Source organism: Choloepus didactylus, chromosome 5 (genome assembly GCF_015220235.1).
Source record: "Choloepus didactylus isolate mChoDid1 chromosome 5, mChoDid1.pri, whole genome shotgun sequence".
Taxonomy (NCBI): Eukaryota; Metazoa; Chordata; class Mammalia; order Pilosa; family Megalonychidae; genus Choloepus; species Choloepus didactylus.
This window is the reverse complement of record NC_051311.1, coordinates 164,298,007-164,323,119: the sequence shown is the minus strand read 5'-3', so window position 1 is coordinate 164,323,119 and position 25,113 is coordinate 164,298,007. Positions and strand designations below refer to the sequence as shown.

At 45.4% G+C, this 25,113-nt stretch overlaps 1 protein-coding gene and 1 pseudogene across 2 annotated transcripts; one reads left to right on the top strand and one right to left on the bottom strand.

The window, feature by feature from the left end:
* Window positions 1–352: 352 nt before the first annotated feature.
* On the bottom strand, window positions 353–1,884 carry LOC119535498 (annotated as a pseudogene).
* A 1,405-nt stretch (window positions 1,885–3,289) lies between these two features.
* Window positions 3,290–25,075, top strand: POLD2 (DNA polymerase delta 2, accessory subunit). 2 transcript variants are annotated; one of them, XM_037837237.1, is made up of 11 exons: window positions 3,290–3,420; window positions 5,262–5,515; window positions 21,282–21,403; window positions 21,691–21,814; window positions 22,118–22,232; window positions 22,461–22,659; window positions 23,026–23,106; window positions 23,325–23,482; window positions 23,706–23,833; window positions 24,266–24,367; window positions 24,786–25,075. In XM_037837237.1, the coding sequence occupies exons 2-11, from the start codon at window positions 5,296–5,298 to the stop codon at window positions 24,947–24,949; spliced, it is 1,413 nt and encodes a 470-aa protein (XP_037693165.1). In that variant the 5' UTR covers window positions 3,290–3,420; window positions 5,262–5,295; the 3' UTR covers window positions 24,950–25,075. The 2 variants fall into 2 exon arrangements, with proteins under 2 accessions (XP_037693165.1, XP_037693166.1); XM_037837238.1 differs by lacking the exon at window positions 24,266–24,367.
* Window positions 25,076–25,113: the final 38 nt, after the last annotated feature.

The window sequence follows — 25,113 nt, the reverse complement described above, 5'->3', positions numbered from 1 at the left end:
GGGTTCCCATCCAATGTTCAGGGTGAGTTCAACTGCCACCCCAATGCCACCATTCTGATGCTCAGAGAGGGTGGGGCCTACACCCCAGTGTTCAGTGAGAGCATGGTCACTGCACAAGCTCTTGGAAAGGATGGGGCTGCCTCTCCATCAGGCCCAGAGGATAAATCATCAATCCACAGATGGCTCTCAGACCTTGACATCTAATGGAGTTTACCCTGCTGGGTTTCCAACTTGCCTGGGACCCATGACCACTGTTTTTCTTTCAATTTGTCCCTTCTGGAATGGGCTTGTCTATCCTATAACTGCCCCATCATTGTATGTTAGAAGCTGATAATTTTACGTTTTCAGAGTGTCACAGGTCCACAGAGAGAAAATGTGCCCCAGAATAGACCACACCTATTAGGATTGTTTCTTCCCCATCTTCGATTTGGACATCTGGTGCTACCACAGCAAATTTTTCTTTCACTGTCTTATCTTGTAATGTGAGAACCATCACTTTATGGACGTTCAGCCATACAGTAACTTCTGGCTTTCTGGCGCAGACGTAACAATTGGGGTTGGGAGGATCCAGTGTACAAGGCACAAGGAGCGTCTTTCTTGGGTTTGTTGTTTATTCAAAAAAATTGTTCTATACTGGTCTATTTTTCCTGATAGAATCTTCAATCCTTCTGATACTATCAATCCAGCAATCACTGCATTAGTAGTAGCAATAGCAGGAATAATATTTCCTGCCATTGATTTTATATCAAATCTGCTCTTCATATTCATACTGAAAATATGCATCTGGAGGTTTGCAGAGGTGACAAAATCCATTGCAGATGGGTCATCCTTGTCCCATATGAGCTCAGCTCCATCCCCCTTTTCAGCTAAATGAACTCTCAAAGTCTCAACGTTCTTTGAAAAAATACTTGCATAGCTCTTTACACCTAGAACCTGCTGATCTTTGAGACCAACCAGGGTTCATTTTGTTGATCTGATGCATTGGTTTCTTCACCCTGACTTTGTACTTCAGCCCATTCCAACAGAACTGGAGGTTTCCTTTTCCGCCAATGTCTGTCCATTGTCAACAGATACCTGCTATCATCCTTTAATAACTTGGCAAAAAGTTTAACTGGATCATTTCCGGTTGATTTAGCCCATTCCTTAGTGGAAACATGTTTAATGTCACCATCTTCATTAGATGCTCCAGCTCTGGCTTCAGTTTCCATTGGTTCCCAGGCAGCTTCAGGGTCAGCTCTTTGAGGAGATACTTCTTGATCAGCATTTTCTTCCCCAAACAATTAGTTAAACAAATACTTTGCCCAAACAATGAAATGAATAGGTTCTGAAAGTGTGTTACGAATTGTACAGTCAGGAAAAGTTCTCTGGTTGGTTTACGATGACATTCACAACACTCGGTCATACCCTTTTCAGTAATAGTTACTTGTCTAAGATAACCAGCAGTTCCACTCTCATAAGCAGGACATCAGCTGCTAAACACATCCTATTTGCATACTTGTGGGCAGCTCTGTTATCTAAAGCATTCATAACCAATATAAATTGTCAAAAAATTTCCACATTATAGTTGGGGTTCGTGATGCTGTCATGGTCGGCTATGAGATTAGCTTTTGGATAAAACTGCAGTACACTTTCCTTGGCACCCTGTGCCTTTGATCTTCCAACATGCTTCTTTTGAAACAAAAACTGCTTGTTGAGGTTGCTGACATCAATAGTATCCAGATCCATCAGGTTGATGTGGGAGAAGCCAGTGAGCACAAGGTTCTTGAGGGGCTCTCAGCTGATGCCACCCGTGCAAACAACCAGCACCCAGCCTCCAGCCACGGCCTCAGCCAGCTTCCAGAGACAGTGCCATGGCAGGATGACCACAAGCGGCGGCCAACACATATCATTTAAGAACATCTTTTGTTTCACATTCGGAAAACCCAACTAAAACTGGAGAAACATGAAGGGGTTCTCTTTTTGTTTGTTTGTTTGTTTTTTGCCATGAAACACAAAATTAGCAATTGTTTCAGCAGCCAAGAGAAGTCAGGGTCATATTATGTAAGGCCTAAAATTTCATGTGCTGCCTGCACATCTTTAAGTCTCATAGGGCCCGGAAGGCCACCCACAAGCTCCCCTGCTCTCGCCGGATGTGCTCCCACCCAGCAGGAATCTGGCTGTGTGACCCTGTGCAATGATGAATCTTTCTTTAAAATGGAGATGAGACTGGTACTGCCTCATAGGGTTACGGTAAGATTCAAAAGATAATTCTCTGAAGACATGCAGCACACTCCTGGCAAAAAGAGTACTCATTCAATCATTCATTCAGCAAATACAGGTTGTACTGAGTCTCCCACTTGCCAGGCACTGTGGTAAATGAACTAGACCACGTTTGCACATTGTTTCTGCGGGCACATTCATCCATTTCAGTCTGTATTGCATAGATGTCTGATAAATGCCTCATTACATGGTAGGGAGGGAGAGGAAATGGTTGTAAGTTGGGCAATTTGGCTGACCTTTGGGGATACGTGCACACACTGAGGCCCCAGCACATGGTGCAATGTGACAGCTAAGAGTCAGGCTGTAACTCGCCTGCTGTGTGACCTCTTTGTGCCTCGGTTTCCTCATCTGTAAAATGGGAGCAAGAACGGTTCCTGCCTTCAAGGTGATTTGGCAAGGCTAGCATGTGTTAACCATCATTATCTACACCCAGATGACACAGTGAGTGAGAAGCACGGTATTTGCCAAGGGAAGCCCGAAACAGAACCACAGCGCTGGCGGGAGTGGTGGGTAAAGAGTCACGGGGAGAGGCCCCCTGGGCCCGGCTAGGAACTCCGGGAACTCATGGAGATGTATGAAAAGCATTCTTGAAAGCCCCGCCCCGAAATGCAGGAAGCTCGCTCAGGCCCTGGGACAGTGTAGGGACTCCAGTTGCCCAGAAAGCACGGGGACCACAGTTGGAAGAGCCGGGAAGAGGAGACGCGACCGGCCCAGTCCCGCTGCTACCACAGCACACACACTTACACGCCGAGCTCTATGCGCAAGTTCCGCGCGCCCCCGCCCCCTCGCGTTGCCTAGGAAACCGGGGCGGGGCGCAGCGCGCGGTGATTGGTGGGATGCAGCGCGCGACGACCGGTAGAGCGAGGCACGGTGATTGGCGGAATACAGCGTGCAGCTCGCGGTGATGGGCGAGCTGCGGTGATTGGCGGGACGCGGCAATGGGCGGGATGCGGCGAAGAGCGGCGCGAGAGGATTGGCGGGGCGTGGTGATGGGCGCGGCGCGCAGCACGGTGAGTGGGGTTTCCCGCGTCACCCGGCCCGTTTCTACGGATCCCGCGTGGGCGACGGCCCTCGGAGGCCGGGAGTGCGCGCTGGATTCCACGCTCCACGGCTGGGAGCCTTGCTCTGGCTGCGTGTCTGCGCGGAGCACCGGCTTCCTCGGTGAGACGCCTCAGGATAATGGAGTACAGGCCGGGGTTTGCAGCGAGAGGGCTTGGAGCCGGGGGTGGGCGCGCACAGCCTGGCGGCTCCGGAAGCGGGGGCCGGGGCGCAGCCAGGGCGGAGGGCGGCACAGGTGTGACTACTGTGTGTCTTAGGGACCTCCGGAGCCGCGCGCCGGGGCATGCGGGCTGCGGGAGGGGAGGGCCCGGGACGCCTGGGAGTGGGGGCTTCGTGCTGGCCCCGGGCTGCTTACGCTTGAACTTCACCTTAGTACCCCCCCCAAGTAGAGAGGCATTTTTGTTATTAATAACACAGGTTAGAAATTTTGCATTCCCCCGCATGATAAATCTATGCTTAATAGGAAGTATCTTAAATTATCTGCCATAAAGAAAAGAAGATGTGTCAAGTTTAAAGCCTCGTAGTGTAGCTTCATGCACCCGGATGGCACAGACAGGCAGCCGTTTCCCTCCCTTCTTTTCCGAGCTGCGCAGAGAGGGCCTGCCTCCCATGCTGTGGGTATACTGAAGCAGGTAGAGGTTAAGTCCTTCCACACGACCCCACATTAGGGTGAATCTGTAAACGGATGGACTTGGTTTCCATCTGGTGTTTGTTCCGTGACGAAGTTTGGCCTCGGTTGCTGCCACGGTTGTGCACATTTGGGTTTCAAGTTCGTTTGCATTCATTCATTCTTTCAGCAGAGTTATCCAATAGAAAGAGAATGCAAGAAGCCACATATGTAATTTTAGATGTCCTAATAGCTGTAATTGAGAAGTAAAAAGAAACAGATGAAATTAGTTTTAATAATGTACTTTTAAACCCAGTAGATCAAAACTATTGCCATTTCAACATCTGTGTCAAGAAATTACTGAGATATTTTTTGTACCCAGTCTGCGAAATGTGATGTTTATTTTACACCCACAGCACCTCTCAATTCGAACTCGCCACATTTCACCTGTTCAGTAGCCCCATGTGGCTACTGGCTACCGTGTTGGACAGTGTCGTTCTCAGTGCTGGTAATACCTTCAGAAATAAAACATACAAAGTGTCTGGAGCTTACATTGTAGTTGGAGGAGGCAGACAGTAAGCAAATTTCACATAATGGTTTGTTAGAAGTCAAATAGAAGCAGAAGTGCCAGGGGAGGGTTGCAGTTGTAAATCAGATGGTCAGAGATGGCCCCCCTGAGAAGGTGACTTTCAAGCAAAGACTGGAGTTGAGTGAATGAGCTGGGTAGATGGAAAAAGAACATTCTAGACACAGGGAGGCAGAAGAATAGAGGCCTGAGGCACAGCATCTGGTACGTTCAGGGACCACCAAGAAGGCCTGTGGGGTGGAGCAAATGAGAGTTTTGAGCAGAGGAGTGACTGATGTGTTTTATTTTTATTATTTAATAATAGGGTTATGTTATTTATGATAGGCGCTTTTAATAGTTAAACTAAGATGGGCCAGGCACTGGGGAGCTGAAAGGAGGCCAATGAGGACTGCCATTTGGGGGTACTCCATTGGTGACCCTCCTAGTACATATGAAGAACAAGCAGTGGACCCCGGCGTCTGGGATTCATGAAGAGCCCTGGAGTGGGAGAAGTGTACCTAGCTTTCCTTTTCTCCCATTTTGGATTAGGGCTATAGAGCCAGACATGGGTGTCTAGACCCGATTAATTTCCACGTGCTGTTTTGACCCATGTCTGGTCTCTACCACAGCTGTTTTGCTCTTTTCAGAGCCCTTAGGGTACACTGTGGTCAGCTTGGTTGAGTTACACCAGGAAACCTGTTTTGTGGGTGGGAAAGGGATTGCAGGAACCTGTGTTCTTGCTGTGACCACCTTCTTCTTGGCTTGGTGCAGTGATCTAGACCACTGTGGGACCAGGAGGGGGGCCATGTTTTCCGAGCAAGCTGCCCAGAGGGCCCACACTCTGCTGTCCCCACCATCTGGCAACAACTCCACATTTGCACGTGTGCCTGTGACTGCCTACACCAACTCCTCACAGCCCTTCAGGCTGGGGGAGCGCAACTTCAGCCGGCAGTATGCCCACATTTATGCCACCCGCCTGGTCCACATGAGGCCCTTCCTGGTGAGCCGGGCCCAGCAGCACTGGGGTAAGTGACAGTTCTGGGGAGATGCTCCCCCTCTGCCACCCAGAAAGTGCCAGGGGTTCTTAAAAATACCATGGAAAGAGCTGGTGGGGCTGGGAAAGCTAACCTTTTTATGCTGCAGTTTTTTCATAAGGTAATGGTGAGAAATGAATTAAACCATTTGTGGATTTGAAGGTTAAGGGTTAGTTCAGAAGCTGTTTGGAAGTCAGGCTTCACTGTGGTGCTGATGGCGATGGTTGCACAATGTGGAGAATTGCTCCTCAGTGCAGACTTGCCCACGTGCCCCTGGGAGATGGGTACCTGAGTAGGTGTGGCAACAATGCCCAACACACGAAGACGACCACCTGTTCACAGGAGACCAACTTCTTCCTGGAGTCTCCCCCTTTTCACTGATCCCCTCTGTTTCTTTTTCATCCTGGTCTCCCCTATTTGTTGGAAACGAATCTCCTTAAGGCTGAATATTATTCCGTCATATGTATATACCGCGTTTGTTTAGCCACTTATCTGCTGATGGACACTTGGGTTGCTTCCACCTTTTGGCTATTGTGAATAATGCTGTTATAAACATGGCTGTACAAATATCTGTCTTGAGTCCCTGGTTTCAATTCTTTTGGGTAACCCGCCTAGAAGTGGGATTGCCTGGTCATATGTTAGTTCTTTGTTTCACTTTTGGAGGAACCGTGGATTGTATTCCACCACAGCTGTACCATTTTACATTCCCATCACCTGTGTATGCGGATTTCTATTTCTCCCCCTCCTCACCAGCACTTATTCTTTTCCATTTTCTTAATAGCAATTCTAGTGGGTGTGAGGTGGTATCTCATTGTGGTTTCCTCTTGAATTTCCCTAATGGCTAATGATGTTGAGTGTATTTTCATGTGCTTGTTGGCCATTTATGTATCTATTCAAATCCTTTGTCCATTTGTTAATTTTGGGTGGTTTGTCTTTTTGTTGTTGAGTTGCCAGAGTCCTTTATATGTTCTGGATATTAAGCCCTTATTAGAATATGGTTTCCAAATATTTTCTCCCTTTCTGTTGGTTGTCTTTTCACTTTGGGTAATTTCCTTTCATGTACAAAAACTTTTAATTTTGATCAAGTCCAGTTTATTTTTGCTTCTGTTGCTCATGCTTTCAGGGTAAAGTCTAAGAATTCATTGCCTAATACAAGGTCCTGCAGATATCTCCCTATGTTTTCCTCTAAGATTTAGCTCTTGTATGTCGGTTGTTGGTCCATTTTGAGTTAATTTTTGTATATGGTGTGAGGTAGGGGTCCACTTTCATTCTTTTGCATGTGGGTATCCAGTTTTCCCAATGCCATTTGTTGAGACTGTTCTTTCCCCATTGAATGGACTTGGCATGCTTGTCAAAAATCATTTGGCCACATGTGTGGATTTATTTCTGTGCTCTTGATTCTATCCCATTAGTCTATATGTCTGTCCTTGTGTCAGTACCACAGTTTTGATTACTGAAGCTTTGCAATAAGTTTTGCAGTTGGGCAGTGTGATCCTCCCACTTTGTTCTTCTTAAGTCTTCTAGTCTGTGAGCATTGAAAGATGTTATCTTTCAATTTGATTAGGTTTCTTTAACTTCTGATTTATTGTTTTCTGCAACTTCTGATTTATTGTTTTCTGCATACAAGTCCTTTACGTCCACTGTTCAGTTTATTCCTAGATATTTTATTCTCTTAGTTGCTGTTGTAAATGGAATTGTTTTCTTGATTTCGTTTTCAGATTGTATGGAAACACTGTGGATTTTTGAATATTGATCTTGTACCCCTACTTTGCTGAATTTGTTTACTAGCTCTAATGGCTTCTTCTGGTTTCTTCTGGATTTTCTATATGTAGGATCATGTCATCTGTGGCTAAGGATAGTTTTACTTCTTCCTTTCCAATTTGGATGCCTTTTATTTCTTTTCTGTCCTAATTTCTCTGGCTAACGCTTCCACTACAGTGTTGAATAGCAGTGGTGATATGGTGATGCCAGACATCCTTCTCTTCTTCTGGATTTTAGGAGGAAAGCGTTCAGTCTTTCACCATTGAGGTATGATGTTAGCTGTGGATTTTTCATATATGCCCTTTATCATGTTGAGGAAGTTCCCTTCTATTCCCATTTTTCTATTTTTCTGAGTGTTTTTATCAAGAAAAGGTGCTGAATATTGTGATATGCCTTTTCTGCATCAATTGAGGTGGTCCTTTTTTTTTTTTTCCTTTCGTTCTATTACTATGGTGTATTATATTGATTTTCTTATGTTGACCCACCATTGCATTTCTGGGATAAATCCCACCGATCTTGGTGTAAAATCCTTTATTTTTTTTATTTTTTTTACTTTTTATTTTTATCTTCATTTTATTGAGATATATTCACATACCACGCAGTCATACAAAACAAATCGTACTTTCGATTGTTTACAGTACCATTACATAGTTGTACATTCATCACCTAAATCAATCCCTGACACCTTCATTAGCACACACACAAAAATAACAAGAATAGTAATTAGAGTGAAAAAGAGCAATTGAAGTAAAAAAGAACACTGGGTACCTTTGTCTGTTTGTTTCCTTCCCCTATTTTTCTACTCATCCATCCATAAACTAGACAAAGTGGAGTGTGGTCCTTATGGCTTTCCCAATCCCATTGTCACCCCTCATAAGCTACATTTTTATACAACTGTCTTCAAGATTCATGGGTTCTGGGTTGTAGTTTGATAGTTTCAGGTATCCACCACCAGCTACCCCAATTCTTTAGAACCTAAAAAGGGTTATCTAAAGTGTGCGTAAGAGTGCCCACCAGAGTGACCTCTCGGCTCCTTTTGGAATCTCTCTGCCACTGAAGCTTATTTCATTTCCTTTCACACCCCCCTTTTGGTCAAGAAGATGTTCTCCGTCCCACGATGCCGGGTCTACATTCCTCCCCAGGAGTCATATTCCACGTTGCCAAGGAGATTGACTCCCCTGGGTGTCTGATCCCACATAGGGGGGAGGGCAGTGATTTCACCTTTCAAGTTGGCTTAGCCAGAGAGAGAGGGCCACATCTGAGCAACAAAGAGGCATTCGGGAGGAGGCTCTTAGGCACAACCATAGGGAGGCCTAGCCTCTCCTTTGCAGCAACCGTCTTCCCAAGGGTAAAACCTACGGTGGAGGGCTCAAGCCATCAAACCACCAGTCCCCTATGTCTGTGGTCATGTTAGCAACCATCGAGGTGGGGTAGGTGAATACCCCTGCATTCTCCACAGGCTCCTCAAGGGGGCACTACATCTTTTTTTCCTGTTTTTCTTTTCTTTTTTTTTTTTTTTTACCTTTCCCTTCTTTTTTAAATCAGCTGTATGAAAAAAAAGTTAAAAAAAAAACAAACATACAATAAAAGAACATTTCAAAGAGGCCATAACAAGGGAGTAAGAAAAAGACAGCTAACCTAAGATAACTGCTTAACTTCCAACATGTTCCTACTTTACCCCAAGAAAGTTACCTAATATAGCAACATTTCTGTGAACTTGTTCCTACTATATCCATCAGAAATTAACAGACCATAGTCATTCCTGGGCATCCCCAGAACGTTAAATAGCTTATCTGTTCTTCTTGGATTATTGTTCCCCCTTCTTTAATTGCTCTCTATTGCTAGTTCCCCTACATTCTACATTATAAACCATTTGTTTTACATTTTTCAAAGTTCACATTAGTGGTAGCATATAATATTTCTCTTTTTGTGCCTGGCTTATTTCGCTCATCATTATGTCTTCAGGGTTCATCCGCGTTGTCATATGTTTCACGAGATCGTTCCTTCTTACTGCCGCGTAGTATTCCATCATGTGTATATACCACATTTTATTTATCCACTCATCTGTTGAAGGACATTTGGGTTGTTTCCATCTCTTGGCAATTGTGAATACTGCTGCTATGAACATTGGCATGCAGATATCTGTTCGTGTCACTGCTTTCCGATCTTCCGGGTATATACCAAGAAGTGCAGTTGCTGGATCGAATGGTAACTCTATATCTAGTTTTCTAAGGAACTGCCAGACTGACTTCCAGAGTGGCTGAACCATTATACAGTCCCACCAACAATGAATAAGAGTTCCAATTTCTCCACATCCCCTCCAGCATTTGTAGTTTCCTGTTTGTTTAATGGCAGCCATTCTAACCGGTGTTAGATGGTATCTCATTGTGGTCTTAATTTGCATCTCTCTAATAGCTAGTGAAGCTGAACATTTTTTCATATGTTTCTTGGCCATTTGTATTTCCTCTTCAGAGAACTGTCTTTTCATATCTTTTGCCCATTTTACATTTGGGCTGTCTGTACTATTGTCATTGAGTTGTAGGATTTCTTTATATATGCAAGGTATCAGTCTTTTGTCAGATACATGGTTTCCAAAAATTTTTTCCCATTGAGTTGGCTGCCTCTTTACCTTTTTGAGAAATTCCTTTGAGGTGCAGAAACTTCTAAGCTTGAGGAGTTCCCATTTATCTATTTTTTCTTTTGTTGCCTGTGCTTTGGGTGTAAAGTCTAGGAAGTGGCCGCCTAATACAAGGTCTTGAAGATGTTTTCCTACATTATCTTCTAGGAGTTTTATGGTACTTTCTTTTATATTGAGATCTTTGGTCCATTTTGAGTTAATTTTTGTGTAGGGTGTGAGGTAGGGGTCCTCTTTCATTCTTTTGGATATGGATATCCAACTCTCCCAGCCCCATTTGTTGAAAAGACCATTATGACTCAGTTCAGTGACTTTAGGGGCCTTATCAAAGATCAGTCGGCCATAGATCTGAGGGTCTATCTCTGAATTCTCAATTCGATTCCATTGATCTGTATGTCTATCTTTGTGCCAGTACCATGCTGTTTTGGCAACTGTGGCTTTATAATAAGCTTCAAAGTCAGGGAGTGTAAGTCCTCCCACTTCGTTTTTCTTTTTTAGAGTGTCTTTAGCAATTCGAGGCATCTTCCCTTTCCAAATAAATTTGATAACTAGCTTTTCCAAGTCTGCAAAGTAGGTTGTTGGAATTTTGATTGGGATTGCATTGAATCTGTAGATGAGTTTGGGTAGAATTGACATCTTAATGACATTTAGTCTTCCTATCCATGAACATGGAATATTTTTCCATCTTTTAAGGTCCCCTTCTATTTCTTTAGTAGAGTTATGTAGTTTTCTTTGTATAGGTCGTTTACATCTTTGGTTAAGTTTATTCTTAGGTACTTGATTTTTTTAGTTGCTATTGAAAATGGTATCTTTTTCTTGAGTGTCTCTTCAGTTTGTTCATTTCTAGCATATAGAAACATTACTGACTTATGTGCATTAATCTTGTATCCTGCTACTTTGCTAAATTTGTTTGTTAGCTCTAGTAGCTGTATCGTCGATTTCTCAGGATTTTCTAGATATAAGATCATATCATCTGCAAACAATGACAGTTTTACTTCTTCTTTTCCAATCTGGATGCCTTTTATTTCTTTGTCTTGCCGGATTGCCCTGGCTAGCACTTCCAGCACAATGTTGAATAACAGTGGTGACAGCGGGCATCCTTGTCTTGTTCCTGATCTTAGAGGGAAGGCTTTCAGTCTCTCACCATTGAGTACTATGCTGGCTGTGGGTTTTTCATATATGCTCTTTATCATGTTGAGGAAGTTTCCTTCAATTCCTACCTTTTGAAGTGTTTTTATCAAAAACGGATGTTGGATTTTGTCAAATGCTTTTTCAGCATCTATTGAGATGATCAATTGATTTTTCCCTTTTGATTTGTTAATGTGTTGTAATACATTGATTGATGGTCTTATGTTGAACCATCCTTGCATGCCTGGAATGAACCCCACTTGGTCATGGTGTATGATTTTTTTAATGTGTCTTTGGATTCGATTTGCAAGTATTTTGTTGAGGATTTTTGCATCTATATTCATTAGGGAGACTGGGCGGTAGTTTTCATTTTTTGTAGCATCTTTGCCTGGTTTTGGTATTAGATTGATGTTAGCTTCATAAAATGAGTTAGGTAATGTTCCATTGTCTTCAATGTTTTGAAAGAGTTTGAGTAGGATTGGTGTCAGTTCTTTCTGGAAAGTTTGGTAGAATTCCCCTGTGAAGCCATCTGGCCCTGGGCATTTATTTGTGGGAAGATTTTTGATGACTGATTGGATCTCTTTGCTTGTGATGGGTTGGTTGAGGTCTTCTATTTCTTCTCTGGTCAGTCTAGGTTGTTCATATGTTTCCAGGAAATTGTCCATTTCTTCTACATTATCCAGTTTGTTGCCATAGAGTTGTTCATAATATCCTCTTATAATTTTTTTAATTTTTTTAACTGAGGATCTGCAGTTATGTCACCTTTTTCATTCATTATTGTGTTTATATGGGTCTTCTCTCTTTTTGATTTTGTCAGTCTAGCTAGGGGCTTGTCAATCTTGTTGATCTTCTCAAAGAACCAACTTTTGGTGATATTTATCCTCTCTATTGTTTTTTTGTTCTCTATGTCATTTATTTCTGCTTTAATCCTTGTTATTTCTTTTCTTCTACTTGGTTTAGGATTGGTTTGCTGTTCATTTTCTAGCTTCTTCAGTTGGTCCATTAGTTCTTTGATTTTGGCTCTTTCTTCCTTTTTAATATATGCGTTTAGTGCTATAAATTTCCCCCTTAGCACTGCTTTTGCTGCATCCCATAGGTTTTGGTATGTTGTATTCTCATTTTCATTCGTCTCTATATATTTAGCAATTTCTCTTGCTATTTCTTCTTTAACCCACTGATTGTTTAGGAGTGTGTTGTTTAACCTCCAGGTATTTGTGAATTTTCTAAGTCTCTAATGGTTATTGACTTCTAATTGTATTCCATTGTGGTCAGAGAATGTGCTTTGAATAATTTCAATCTTTTTAAATTTATTGAGGCTTGTTTTATGTCCCAGCATATGATCTATTCTGGAGAAAGTTCCATGAGCACTAGAAAAGTATGTGTATCCTGGTGATTTGGGATGTAATGTCCTGTATATGTCTGTTAAATCTAATTCATTTATCAGATTGTTTAGGTTTTCAGTTTCCTTATTGGTCCTCTGTCTGGTTGATCTATCTATAGGAGAGAGTGATGTGTTGAAGTCTCCCACAATTATTGTGGAAACATCAATTGCTTCCTTTAGTTTTGCCAGTGTTTCTCTCATGTATTTTGTGGCACCTTGATTGGGTGCATAGACATTTACGATTGTTATTTCTTCTTGTTGAATTGCCTCTTTTATTAGTATGTAGTGGCCTTCTTTGTCTCTCAAAACATCCATGCATTTAAAGTCTATTTTATCTGAGATTAATATTGCTACACCTCGTTTCTTTTGGCTGTAGCTTGCATGAAATATTTTTTTCCATCCTTTCACTTTCAGTTTCTTTGTGTCCCAGTGTCTAAGATGAGTCTCTTGTATGCAACATATTGATGGTTCATTTTTTTTAATCCATTCTGCGAATCTATATCTTTTAATTGGGGAGTTTAATCCATTTACATTCAATGTTATAACCGTGAAGGCATTTCTTGAATCAGCCATCTTATCCTTTGATTTATGTTTGTCATATATATTTTTCCCCTCTCTCTATTAATATCCTTTATTGTACCCATACCGAATCTCTTTAGTACTGAACCTTTCTCCAAGTCTCTCTGTCCTTTCTTTGTTTCTCTGTCTGTAGGGCTTCCTTTAGTATCTCCAGTAGGGCAGGTCTCTTGTTAGCAAATTCTCTCAGCATTTGTTTGTCTGTGAAAAATTTAAGCTCTCCCTCAAATTTGAAGGAGAGCTTTGCTGGATAAAGTATTCTTGGCTGGAAATTTTTCTCACTCAGAATTTTAAATATATCATGCCACTGCCTTCTCGCCTCCATGGTGGCTGCTGAGTAGTCAGTACTTAGTCTTATGCTGTTTCCTTTGTATGTGGTGAATTGCTTTTCTCTTGCTGCTTTCAGAACTTGCTCCTTCTCTTCTGTGTTTGACAGTGTGATCAGAATATGTCTCGGAGTGGGTTTATTTGGATTTATTCTATTTGGAGTTCGCTGAGCATTTATGATTTGTGTATTTATGTTGTTTAGAAGATTTGGGAAGTTTTCCCCAATAATTTCTTTGAATACTCTTCCTAGACCTTTACCCTTTTCTTCCCCTTCTGGAACACCAATGAGTCTTATATTCGGACGTTTCATATTATCTATCATATCCCTGAGGTCCGTTTCGATTTTTTGAATTTTTTTCCCCATTCTTTCTTTTATGCTTTCATTTTCCATTCTGTCATCTTCGAGGTCACTGATTCATTGTTCAACTTCCTCTACTCTTGTACTATGAGTGTCCAGAATCTTTTTAATTTGGGCAACAGTTTCTTTCATTTCCATAAGATCATCCATTTTTTTATTTAGTCTTGCAATTTCTTCTTTATGCTCTTCTAGGGTCTTCTTGATATCCTTTGTATCCCGTACTATGGTCTCATTGTTCATCTTTAGTTTTTTGAGTAGCTGCTCTAGGTGCTGTGTCTCTTCTGATCTTTTGATTTGGGTGCTTGGGCTTGGGTTATCCATATCGTCTGGTTTTTTCATATGCTTTATAATTTTCTGTTGTTTTTGGCCTCTTGGCATTTGCTGAACTTGATAGGGTTCTTTTAGGATTTGTAGACCAAGTGAAGTCCTTATCTCTAATTTATCAGATCTACAGCTTCGTGGAGTACACTTTCTCTAACTAACCAGCAGGTGGCGTCCACGAGCCACCTGTTTTCCACAAGCCAGTTCTCCCCTGCTTAGCCTTTTTGGTGAGTGGGGGAGTGAGTCTTGTGGGGTCCAATTGGTGTACCAAGTTTGCGTGTGTAGTTGGTGTTGCCTGCCCTGTATATGGGGCGTGTTTCTGGGCAGTCAGGGAGGGGGGGGGGTGGCTCTAACAATCAAATCTCCCTGGTGATCCTAGAGTTTTAAAGGTGCTGCAATAGTCTAATCCTTCAGTTCAGTCCTGCCAGTTTGTCTCTGCCACTGACCCACAAGTCCTTGGTATTGGCGTATGGCTCCTGAGACTTGCAAGTGGGCCCCTCTTCCAGGCTGTGCACCCCGGGTCCTCTGTTGAGGGATGACTGTGCTATGTCACAGGTGAGTGCCGTCCCCCCAGGGCAGTTCTGGGCTGCTGGGCTGTGTAGGGAGGCTCCCAGTCTGCTGAAATGATGACTGAATGGGGCTTTGTTAATTCACACTGCTCCACCTTCCCAACTCTGGGACAATCAGCTGAGGTTGCAGGGAAGGCTAATGTCCACGCCCAGTTTTGTGGTGTGTGCCTGTTATTTGAAGCACTTCCGTCACACTGGGTTGTCTGGGGCAGCTCTGGGCTATGGGGCTGGCGACGGGCAGGAGTGTTTGCTGTCCACCAGGATGATGGCTGTGAGCGGACACCCCCCTTTTCTTGGAAAGTTGTGGTGTTTAGTGAATTTTCTCAGCCACTGGATTATTACCTTTTGTCTCGGAGCTCTCTTAGTTCTGCTCTTGTCTCGACCTGCCCAAATTGCAATTCTTTGAAGCTTTCTGTATTGGGCTTCTTAGAGTAATTGTTTTTGAAAAAGAAAAAAGGATTAAAAAAAAAGGGCCCTCCTCAGAGATCTAATGGGCTATTGAAATGCTAAGAGACAAAGCAATTAGGGCCATTAAGGAAAGGTCCACAGGGCAGAGAGATCAGCTTTTCTTCGGGATTTGCATATGCGCCTCAGGGCCTGAGCTCTGCCCTTCCCCTTTCTATGTTCACCAGAACTCCAAAAATCCTCCGCTTTTATTTTGGAGTTTTTCGTGTTGTTTTTTTCTATGCCTGTCTCCTCTCTGCTGGGCTGGCTGCTCTCAGATTCTCTGGTGTCTGGTCTCAGTCTATCTATGGTTGGAGTTTGGATCAGTAGAATGAGTTTCTGATAAGGGCTGCCACTGCAGTTCTCCCTTCTTCCTGGAGCTGACAGCCCCTCCTCCCCCGGGACTGAGCCTGGCAGGGAGGGGTGCGGGTCCCCTGGCCACAAAAACTTACAGATTTCGCTGATCTCAGGAGTTCCACGTTTTCATGAGTGTTGTATGAAGTATGCCCAAAGTCAGGTTGCTCTGTGGTGTCCGGTCCACGCAGCTCCTGGCTTTCTACCTACTTTCCTGGAGGAGTAATTCTAAAATCCTTTTGATATGCTTTTGGGTTCAGTATGCTAGTATTTTGTTGAGGGTTTTTGTATCTTTATTCATAAGGGATAATGGTCTTTAATTTTCTTTTCTTATGCTGTCTCTATCTGGTTTCGGGTATTAGGGTGATGCCAACCTCTTAGAATGAATTACGGAGCCTTCCTTCCTCTTCAGGTTTTTAGAAGGGTTTGAGAAGGATTGGTATTAATTTTTCTTTGAATGTTTGGTAAAATTCACCTGGGCTTTCCTTTGTTTAGAGGTTTTGATTACTATTTTAGTGCCTTTTTTTGTTATTGGTCTGTTGAGATCTTCTGTTTCTTTTTCAGTTACTGTAGGTACTGTGTTTCTAGGAATTTGTCCATTTCATCTAAGTTGTCTAATTTGTTGCCATACAGTTGTTCATAATATCCTTTTAGAATCTTTTATATTTCTGTGAGGTTGGTAGTAATGTCTCCCTTTTCATTTCCTATTTCTGTTATCTGCGTCCTCTCTTCTTTTTTCTTTTTTCAGTCTCGCTAATGGTTTGACAATTTTATTGATGTTTTCAGAGAACCAACTTTTGATGTCATTGATTTTCTCTTTTCCGGAATTTTATGTATCTCCATTCTTAACTTCATTTCCTTCTTTCTGCTGACTGGGTTTGGTTTGCTCTTCTTTTCCTAGGTTCTCCAGGTGTGAGGATAGGTTACTGATTTGAGATCTTGCTTCTTTTTTAATACAAGCATTTAGACCTACAAGTGACCTTCTGATCCCTGACTGCTGCATCCCCTAAGTTTTGGTATGTTGTCTCATTTTCATTTGTCTCAAGATATTTCATAATTTTCGTTTTGATTTCTTCTTTGACCTATTGCTTGAGAGTGTATTGTTTAATTTTCAGATATTTGTGAATTTTTTAGTCTCTCTCTGTCATTGATGTAGCTTCATTCTATTTTGGTCAAAGAAGATACTTTGTATGATTCCAGTCTTTTAAAATATGTTGATGTTCAGAAGACAGAGCAATAGATGATGGATGATAGATAGGGAGAGAGGGAGGGAGGGAAAGGAATAGCGGTGTGACAGCATGTTAAAGTTAGTGGATCAGGGTATTGGGGGGTGTGGTCAGGGAATGCTGGAGTTCTGTGTATGGGGTTTATATTGTTTTTCAACTGTTCCTATAACTTTGAATTTATTTCAAAATAAAATGTAAATATATATATATATATATAGAGAGAGAGACTTTGTGACATAACACATGGTCAGTACTGGAGAATGATGTGACGATTGTGCGCTTGAGAAGAATGTGTACTCTGCTGTAATTGGTTGAAGCATTCTATATGTCTACTAGGTCTAGTTTATAGTATTGTTCAAGTCCTCTATTTTCTTATTGAATCTTATGTCTGGATATCCTATCCATTGTTGAAAGTGGTACATTGAAGTCTCCTACTGTTGACGTAGAACTGTTTTTCCCTTCAACTCTGTAAATGTTTGTTTCCTATATTTTTGGGCTCTGTTAGTAGTGCATATATGTTTATAATCATTATATCTTCTTGATGAAGTGACCCTTTTATCAATATATAGTGCCCTCCTTTGTCTCTGGTAATAGTTGGACTTAAAGTCCATTTTGTCTGGTATTAGTATAGCTATATCTGCCCTTTTGATTATTATTTACATGGAATGTTTTTGTTTTGTTTTGTTTTTTCATTTTTTAACTTTCAGCCTGTTTGTGTCTTTGGCTCTAAGGAGTCTCTTGTAAACAATATATAGTTGGGTCATGCTTTTTTATCCATTCTGCCCATCTTTGTGTTTTGAGTATAACTCATTTACATTAAAGTAAACACTAATAATACAGAACTTTCTTCTACCATTTTAGTCTTTTTTTTTGGTCTATCTTATACTGTTTTTTTGTCCTCAGTTCTTCCTTTACTCCCTTTTTTGCTTCATTTAGTTGATCTTTCTTAGTAAACCCTTTAGAATTTCTTCTCCTTTCCTTCTGTGCATATTTCTTTGTCACTATTATGGGGCTTAAACTTAACATCTTAAATCTCTAACAATCTCATTTGTTGATACCAGCTTTTAACTTCAATAGCACATACAAATTATGTTCCTATAACCCTCAGCCCCCTACCTTTTTCATTACTTTTTATGCATTTGCATTTTAGATCCTGTAGGAAGCAAAAAATGTAATTACAAACCCAAAATGCATTAGTATTGCATTTCTGTTTACCCATGTTGTTACCTTTACCGGAGATCCTTATGTCTTCATGCAATTTCACTCCTTTCCTTTCAACCTGAAGAACTCCTTTTAGCACTTTTTGCAGGACTAGTCTAGCGGTGATGAACTCACTATGCTTTGTTTATCTGGGAATGTCTTAATCTCTCCCTCTTTTTTTTAAATACATTTTTTATTGTGAAATTTAACATATATACAGAACAGTGATAACTTTCAAAGTATGATTTAACAAGTAGTTAGCAAATTTCAAAGACTGTTATGGGTTACAGTTCAACAATTTCAGTTATTTCCTTATTGTGATATATAACACATATACAGAAAGGTGATAACTATCAAAGTATGATTTAACAAGTTCTCCCTCATTTTTGAAAGACAGTTTTGCTGGATATAGAACTCTTGGTTGGCAGTTTTTTACTTTCAGCACTTTAAATGTCATCCCACTGCCTTCTTGCGCCATCGTTTCCAATGAGAATTGGCCCTTAATCTGATCGAAGGTCCCTTATATGTGATACATTGCTTCTCTCTTGGGGCTCTCAGGATTCTTTCTTTATCTGTGGTATTTGTCAGTTTGATTATTATTGCATGTTTCAGCATATGACTATCTGGTTTTACTCTGTTGCTCTTTGAGCTTCTTAGGTGTGTATATTCATATCTTTCATTATATTTGTTAAGTTTTCATCCATCATTTCTTTGAATATTCCTTCTGCCTCTTTCTCTCTTCTTGACTCCCACAGTGTGTATACTGGTATGCGTGATGGTGTCTCAGAGGTCTCTCATGCTCTCTTCACTTTTCTTCTGTTGTTTTTTTCCCTGCTCCTCAGACTGAAGATTTTGATTGTCTTTTCTTCAATTTCACTTTCTTCCTTTATCTTCAATCTGCTCTTGAACCTCTGTGGGGTTTTTGTGGTGGTGGTTGTTGTTTGTTACTTTAGTTTTGAGCTCTCTTTGGCTCCTTTTAAAGATTTCTATCTCTTTATTGATATTCTCTTTGTGTTCACCTGTTGTTTTCCTGATTTCCTTTAGTTCTTTGTTCATGTTTTCCTTTAGCTCATTGAGCATACTTGGGACTATTTTTTACAAGTCTCTGTGTGGTCTCTTCCAGGTCTGATCCTCCTCATTGACGGTGTCTGATGCTTTATCCTGCTCTTTCACATGGACAATCATTTCCTGTTTCTTTTGTATGTTTTGCAATCTTTTGTTGCATCTTGGCATTTTAATATTTCAGTGTGTCATCTCTGGATTTTAGACACTGAGGCTTCTGTTCATTAAGCTTGTATCCGGGTAGTATTATGGAAGATACTTTCTTGAATGCCAGGAGCTGAGGGAGGGAGTAGGGGTAGGGAACACCTTTCCCAGTCCTTGCAGATTGGCCTGTGCAAGTGCTCTCCTTCAGAGCTTATCCATACAAAGATTTTAAAGAATAGCCCTAGGCACAAACATAGGAATTCCCTGTTCTTTTCTGTGCATGTCTTGTCCTGGGTTTGTATGCTTGGCCCTAGGAAATCCCCTGTTTGTACAGATCTAAGCCCTTTTCCCCAGGAACTGCACTTCCTTGCAGTCCCAAGTGCCATTGTATTTTCTGAGCCAGCCACCCTTTGCTCCAGGCATTTGCGATGAGACTGTTCCTCCCACAGTTTCTGTAGGAGAGCTCCATCAACTGCCTCTACACTCAGGGCAAGTTCTGGGATGGCGACCCTGTCACAGGTGTCCTGGTTCAGTCCCTCATGCTGTAAGCCAGAGAGACATGCTCCGCTAATGTGCACGAAGGATACTCTGCTCTCTCCAGAGCTGGGTTCAGGGGCCTGTACTGGGAGTGCGGGCTGGCTCCATGCTGAGCCAGTGGGGTTGTGGGGGCGTGGGGGCAGCAAGAGGGCCACCGGGAGGTTTTCCTACCATTTTTAGCTGCCTTTTTCTTGATTCGGTGCTCGCACTATTACTGCAGTCCTCTGTTTTCTGGAGCTTTGGGAGAGAGGTTTCTGCCAGTTCTTGCTCATTGTTCCGTGCTTCTGAGGGGGAGTGGAGCCTTGGAATGTCTCACTCTGCTGTCCTCATCTACCGCAGTCTGGGCACTGCTCTTCCATCTCTTTTTTCCATTTTTTCCTTGGTGAGCTCTCCAGTTGGATTATTCTTGGTGGTGAAGTAGAACCCCATCTCCCACCTTTCAATTTTGAGTGACGTTGCACTAACCCAGTCTTATGATTTACATTAGAGTAGCTTTCCACGTCGTTTTCAAATCCATCTCCTGTTATAATTTGAAACAGATTTTTGTAGGTGAGCCCATGTCTTACTCATTGTTGTTATCCTCAGTACTAAGCTCAGTCGGTCTGTACTCTGGTTGCACTTTAGAATTACCTGGGAGGTTTTTTTTGTTTGTTTTTCTTAGAGCAGAAAGTACAGAGTTCCACATACGCACCCACACGGCGTTTTCCCTATTAACATTTTGTGTTGTTTGGTACCTTTGTTGCAATTGATGACAATATCGTAATTAATTATTATTATTATAACATAAACCATAGCTCACATTAGGGTTCACTCTGTTGTACAGCCCTATTTTTTTGTTTATTTTTAAAACTTTTTACTTTGGTAACGTTTCTATAACCTGAAGTTCTTCCTTTTGTGTATCTTCAGTCACACGGTTCAGTGCCGTTAGTTACACTCACAGTGTTGTGTCCTCCTTCCCGAACACCCCGGGCTCTCTCCCACGTGTCCTCATCTGCCATCAGGATCCTGGGAGGAGCTGGGAAGTGCTTTGCCAGGCCACAAAGAAGGGCCCCCGAGGCATTGGATGGTGGAGAACGGGGCACAAGGGGACGTGATTTTTGAATTTGGGGTATCTGTTTTCAGAGGAGGGGGCATTTTGGGGTGGAAGAAACCAAACTCCTCAAGGCAGTGGTAATATTTGAGGGCAGTGATGTCGGGACCTGGCTCACGTTTTTCGCCTACTCTGAGATGCAAGTGAAGCAGCACTGCATATTACTGGCTTCCGGCCTGGGCCAGCAGTCACGAAGTTATGCACACAGGAACGTTAAAACCACAGAAGTGTACCCTCTCGTGGTTCCGGATGCCAGAGGTCTGAAATCCAGCAGGACCCCACTCCCTCAGGCACGCAGGGGGAATCCACCCTGGCCCCTTTGTCTCCTTGTGGCCGCCTGATATTCCTGGGCCCTTGGGTGATGGCTCCAGGCTCTGTTCTGTCACCACATGGCCACATCCAGAGTCCCCTGCTCTCTGGAGACTGAGTAATCCTTTGCTGTCGCTCCTAGTCCAGGGAGGAAGCTTTTGTTTTCTGGCACTCGATGCTTTTTCCTCCCAGCAAAGGACAGACCCCAGGGCTGAAGTATGCTGGCAGGGGGCCCTCAGCCGAGTGTTCTGTGCAGAGGGGTGGGAGCGGGCTCTCTGGCTTTGTCAGGGTGGAGGCTGGTGGGTCCCTGAGCTCCTGTGCCCCTCGTGCCCCAGGTAGTGGAGTCGAAGTAAAGAAGCTGTGCGAGCTGCAGCCTGGGGAGAAGTGCTGTGTGGTGGGGACTCTGTTCAAGGCAATGCAGCTCCAGCCCTCCATCCTGCGAGAAGTCAGTGAGGAGGTAAGACCAGTTGGCTCACACGGGGACAGGCACTGCCAAGGCAGGGCCCAGAGCCAGAGGGGCGGGAGCAGGGAGAGCAGGGCAGACAGGCCTCCCCCTGGAAAGTTCCCTGTGGGACACCGACGTGGCCATCTCAGCCCCGTGGAGCCCCAGCTCTGACCCCTGGGGTTGGCCTTGGAATGTCGGGAGGGAGGGCTCTGTGGGGTGGAGCCTGGCTGCCCTCACTGGATGGTGCAGGAGCCTCAGGGGGTTCCAGCCCAAGACCACCTCTCATCTCCACATTCCAGCACAACCTGCTGCCCCAGCCTCCTCGGAGCAAATACACCCACCCCAATGACGAGCTGATCTTGGAAGATGAGTTGCAGCGCATCAAACTGGAAGGCACCATCGATGTATCCAAGTTAGTTACAGGTACCGAGCCAGCAGGGTGGGTTCTGGGCATGGCTGTTGCTGGGTGTTTGTTTGCATGCTGGAGCCCATGTGCCTTCGTGGGGAGGGTACTTTTGGTTTCACCCCAGCAGGAGGCTGTTGAGGGGTGAGGCCCAGGCAAGACATCAGGTCTTCTCTGCATATCTCCCAAGGCAGTGACCCCAGGAAGTAGGAGCCCAGTTCCTTGAGTAGAGAACTAACCAGGATGGCAGGGGGAGAGCCCATTTGTGGGGCCAGTACCTCAGTTCCTTCCCCCTCAGGGTCCCTGACCCCACTGCTCCACAGGGACTGTCCTAGCTGTGTTTGGCGCTGTGAGAGATGACGGGAAGTTTCTGGTGGAGGACCACTGCTTCGCAGACCTTGCTCCCCAGAAGCCCATGGCCCCATTCGACACGGACAGGTGAGCAGCAGCACAATGGCGGGCTTGACGTGGAGGCCCCATCAGGGTCCGTCCAGGGGGTGGAGGCCCCTTTGCTGAGTGGCCTCCCCACAGTCTGACCGCCCTCTGTCTCCCCTGCCCCCTGAGGAGGGGCTTAGCTGATGGCTTCATTCATGCCCAGCCCGGGTGGGGCAGCCTCCTTCCTGGGCACCCCGCCCCAGCCTGGAGGAACCCTGGCTTTTCCTGCAGGTTCGTGCTGCTGGTGTCCGGTCTGGGTCTAGGTGGAGGCGGGGGCGAGAGCCTGCTGGGCACCCAGCTGCTGGTGGACGTGGTGACGGGACAGCTCGGGGACGAGGGGGAGCAGTGCAGTGCTGCCCACATCTCCCGGGTCATCCTCGCCGGGAACCTCCTCAGCCAGAGCACCCAGAGCAGGGATTCCATCAATAAGGTCTCACGCCCCCCAGCCTCACCCTGCCCCGAAAGAGCCCTGGGAGCCCCCAGCACCATCCTGAGAGGGCCCCAGAAGACCCCTGGGAGCCCGTCCCAGGAGTCAGGAACCCGGGGGTGTTGCAGGCTCCTGTGATACCCCTGTAGGCACACTGGGGCCACTGTCTTCAGGGTCATCGGTCCTTGTGCTCAGGTGTAATGGGAAGGCCAAAAGGGATTGTGGGGTCTGTGGGGCAGACGCTTCCTGTCATCCTGTGTGGGGACTGTGCTCTGTCCTCCTTAGAGTCGGACTCAGGAGGGGGCTCTGGAAATCCCTGGGTCTCAGCCTCTCTTGGCCTGACAGCGTCTTCCTGACCTCTGTTTCCAGGCCAAGTACCTGACCAAGAAGACCCAGGCAGCCAGCGTGGAGGCCGTCAAGATGCTGGATGAGATCCTCCTGCAGCTGAGTGTGAGTGAGCCTGGGGGTCCCGGGTAGGGGCAGACTTGGAAGATTCTGCTGGACATCTGGAGGAAGCAGGCAGGGAAGGGCAGAGGGAGCGCCCAGAGCAGGGAACGAGAGCCCCCCTGGGCTGCATGCAGTGTGGAAGGGCGCTGTCAAGGCCCTGGGCTGCACGGTGGGTGGGGGTGGGCACTGCTGAGGTCCTCCTGCCCCTTCTGACCTGCCAGGCCTCAGTGCCCGTGGACGTGATGCCGGGCGAATTTGATCCAACCAACTACACGCTGCCCCAGCAGCCCTTGCATCCGTGCATGTTCCCGCTGGCCACTGCCTATGCCACACTCCAGCTGGTCACAAACCCCTACCAGGCCACCATCGATGGTGTCAGGTAGTCAGGGCAGCCCCGTCCCCAGGCTGAACAGGGGAGGGGTTGGGGTGGCCTAGAGTTGGCCCCTTTCTGGTCTCCAGGGTGGCCTGGGGACACCACCCAGCCCAGTGGGCCTCCGTGGGTGGCTGGGTCTGCAGGGCCTGCTGTGTTGTACCCCTGGAGGTGGAGGGAGACACTGATGGCGGCCTGCTGGGGTGGCGGTCAGCCAAGCGTTGCCTTGCAGATTCCTGGGGACGTCGGGGCAGAACGTGAGTGATGTTTTCCGGTACAGCAGTATGGAAGACCATTTGGAGATCCTGGAGTGGACCCTGCGAGCCCGTCACCTCAGCCCCACAGCCCCTGATACCCTCGGTAAGTGGCTCTGCCCCATGGGGGTGGAGCGACTGGCGGGGGGCCTCCCCAGCGCTGAGGGGAGAGGTGGTCCCAGCACAGGTTTGCAGTCACCAGCTTTGCCATGACCTGTCTAGAAGCTCAGAAGCTTGGCACTTATTCTGGAAACTACTCCGGAGCATTAATTTTGTCCACAGCCAAGGCTCTGCTCAGGGCTGCAGGCCTTAGACACAAACTGGAAGTCTAGGCTAGTCAGATCCCTGCACCCTTTGCCAATCCTGAGCCCCCACCTTCACAGTGGGCTGAGGGTCCCATGGCAACATCTGGGGACATTGTTGTAGTCGCAGCAGGGGGTGGGGGCTCGAGGGCTCAGGACAGCTCCACAGCAGAGGATTTACAGCCCCACATGCTATGAGGCCAGGCCCTTAGCTGCCAGCCCTTCCCTTCCTCCAGGTTGCTATCCATTCTACAGAACAGACCCGTTCATCTTCTCTGAGTGTCCGCACGTCTATTTCTGTGGCAACGCCCCCAAATTTGGCTCCAGGGTTATCCAAGGTGAGAAGCCTTCTGTGAGCCCTGGGCCTGGCATTTGCATGTAATCTGCTCTTAACTGAGGGCAAGGCCCCCAGAGGAAAAAATCTATGTATGGAATTCCCAGCTGCCCTGTGGGCTGGGCCACCCTGAGGGTGGGGCCACCAGGCTCTGCCCCATGGCCACACTACCTGCAGTGGCTGTCACCTTGCTGCAGGGAGCTAGGCTGACTGGACTGGCTGGCAGAGTGGGCGAGAAGTGCTTGGTGCCTGTGTGCTCGGCCAGGGCTGCCCTCAGACTTCTGGGGTGTTTGGCCTTGGCTGTGGTCCCAGCCCCTGCACCGTGGTCTGGAGGGGCTCCTGCTGCCACTTCTCCTGTCATGGCCCTGTGTACTCCTGGTGACCTCCCTTTGGGCCACAGCTCCTGCGTGGTTTCTCTGTAGGCCCCGAGGACCAGACTGTGCTGCTAGTGGCGGTGCCTGACTTCAGTGCCACACAGACCGCTTGCCTCGTGAGCCTGCACGACCTGACCTGCCAGCCCATCAGCTTCTCGGGCTTCGGGGCAGAGGATGACGAGGACCTGGGGGGCCTGGGCCTGGGCTCCTGACTGCAGAGGTGGCCAGGGACAGGGGATGGGCTGCGCCTGGGTGGGGAGGCTGGAGAAGGGGACCTTCCTTCACTGCATGGTCGGCATCCAGTGGCATTTGTTTTGTTAATAAAGCCTGAACATTTGCTTCCTGTGTGTGGGCCCCATCCCTGCTAGGAGGTTGC

Bases quoted from the DNA above. Each gene is read 5' to 3' on its own strand.
- POLD2 (XM_037837237.1), top strand. From the start codon at position 5,296: ATGTTTTCCGAGCAAGCTGCCCAGAGGGCCCACACTCTGCTGTCCCCA. The intron at 21,815-22,117 runs GTACCGAGCCAG...ACTGCTCCACAG, and splicing joins TGTATCCAAGTTAGTTACAG to GGACTGTCCTAGCTGTGTTT. The intron at 24,368-24,785 runs GTGAGAAGCCTT...GTTTCTCTGTAG, and splicing joins TGGCTCCAGGGTTATCCAAG to GCCCCGAGGACCAGACTGTG.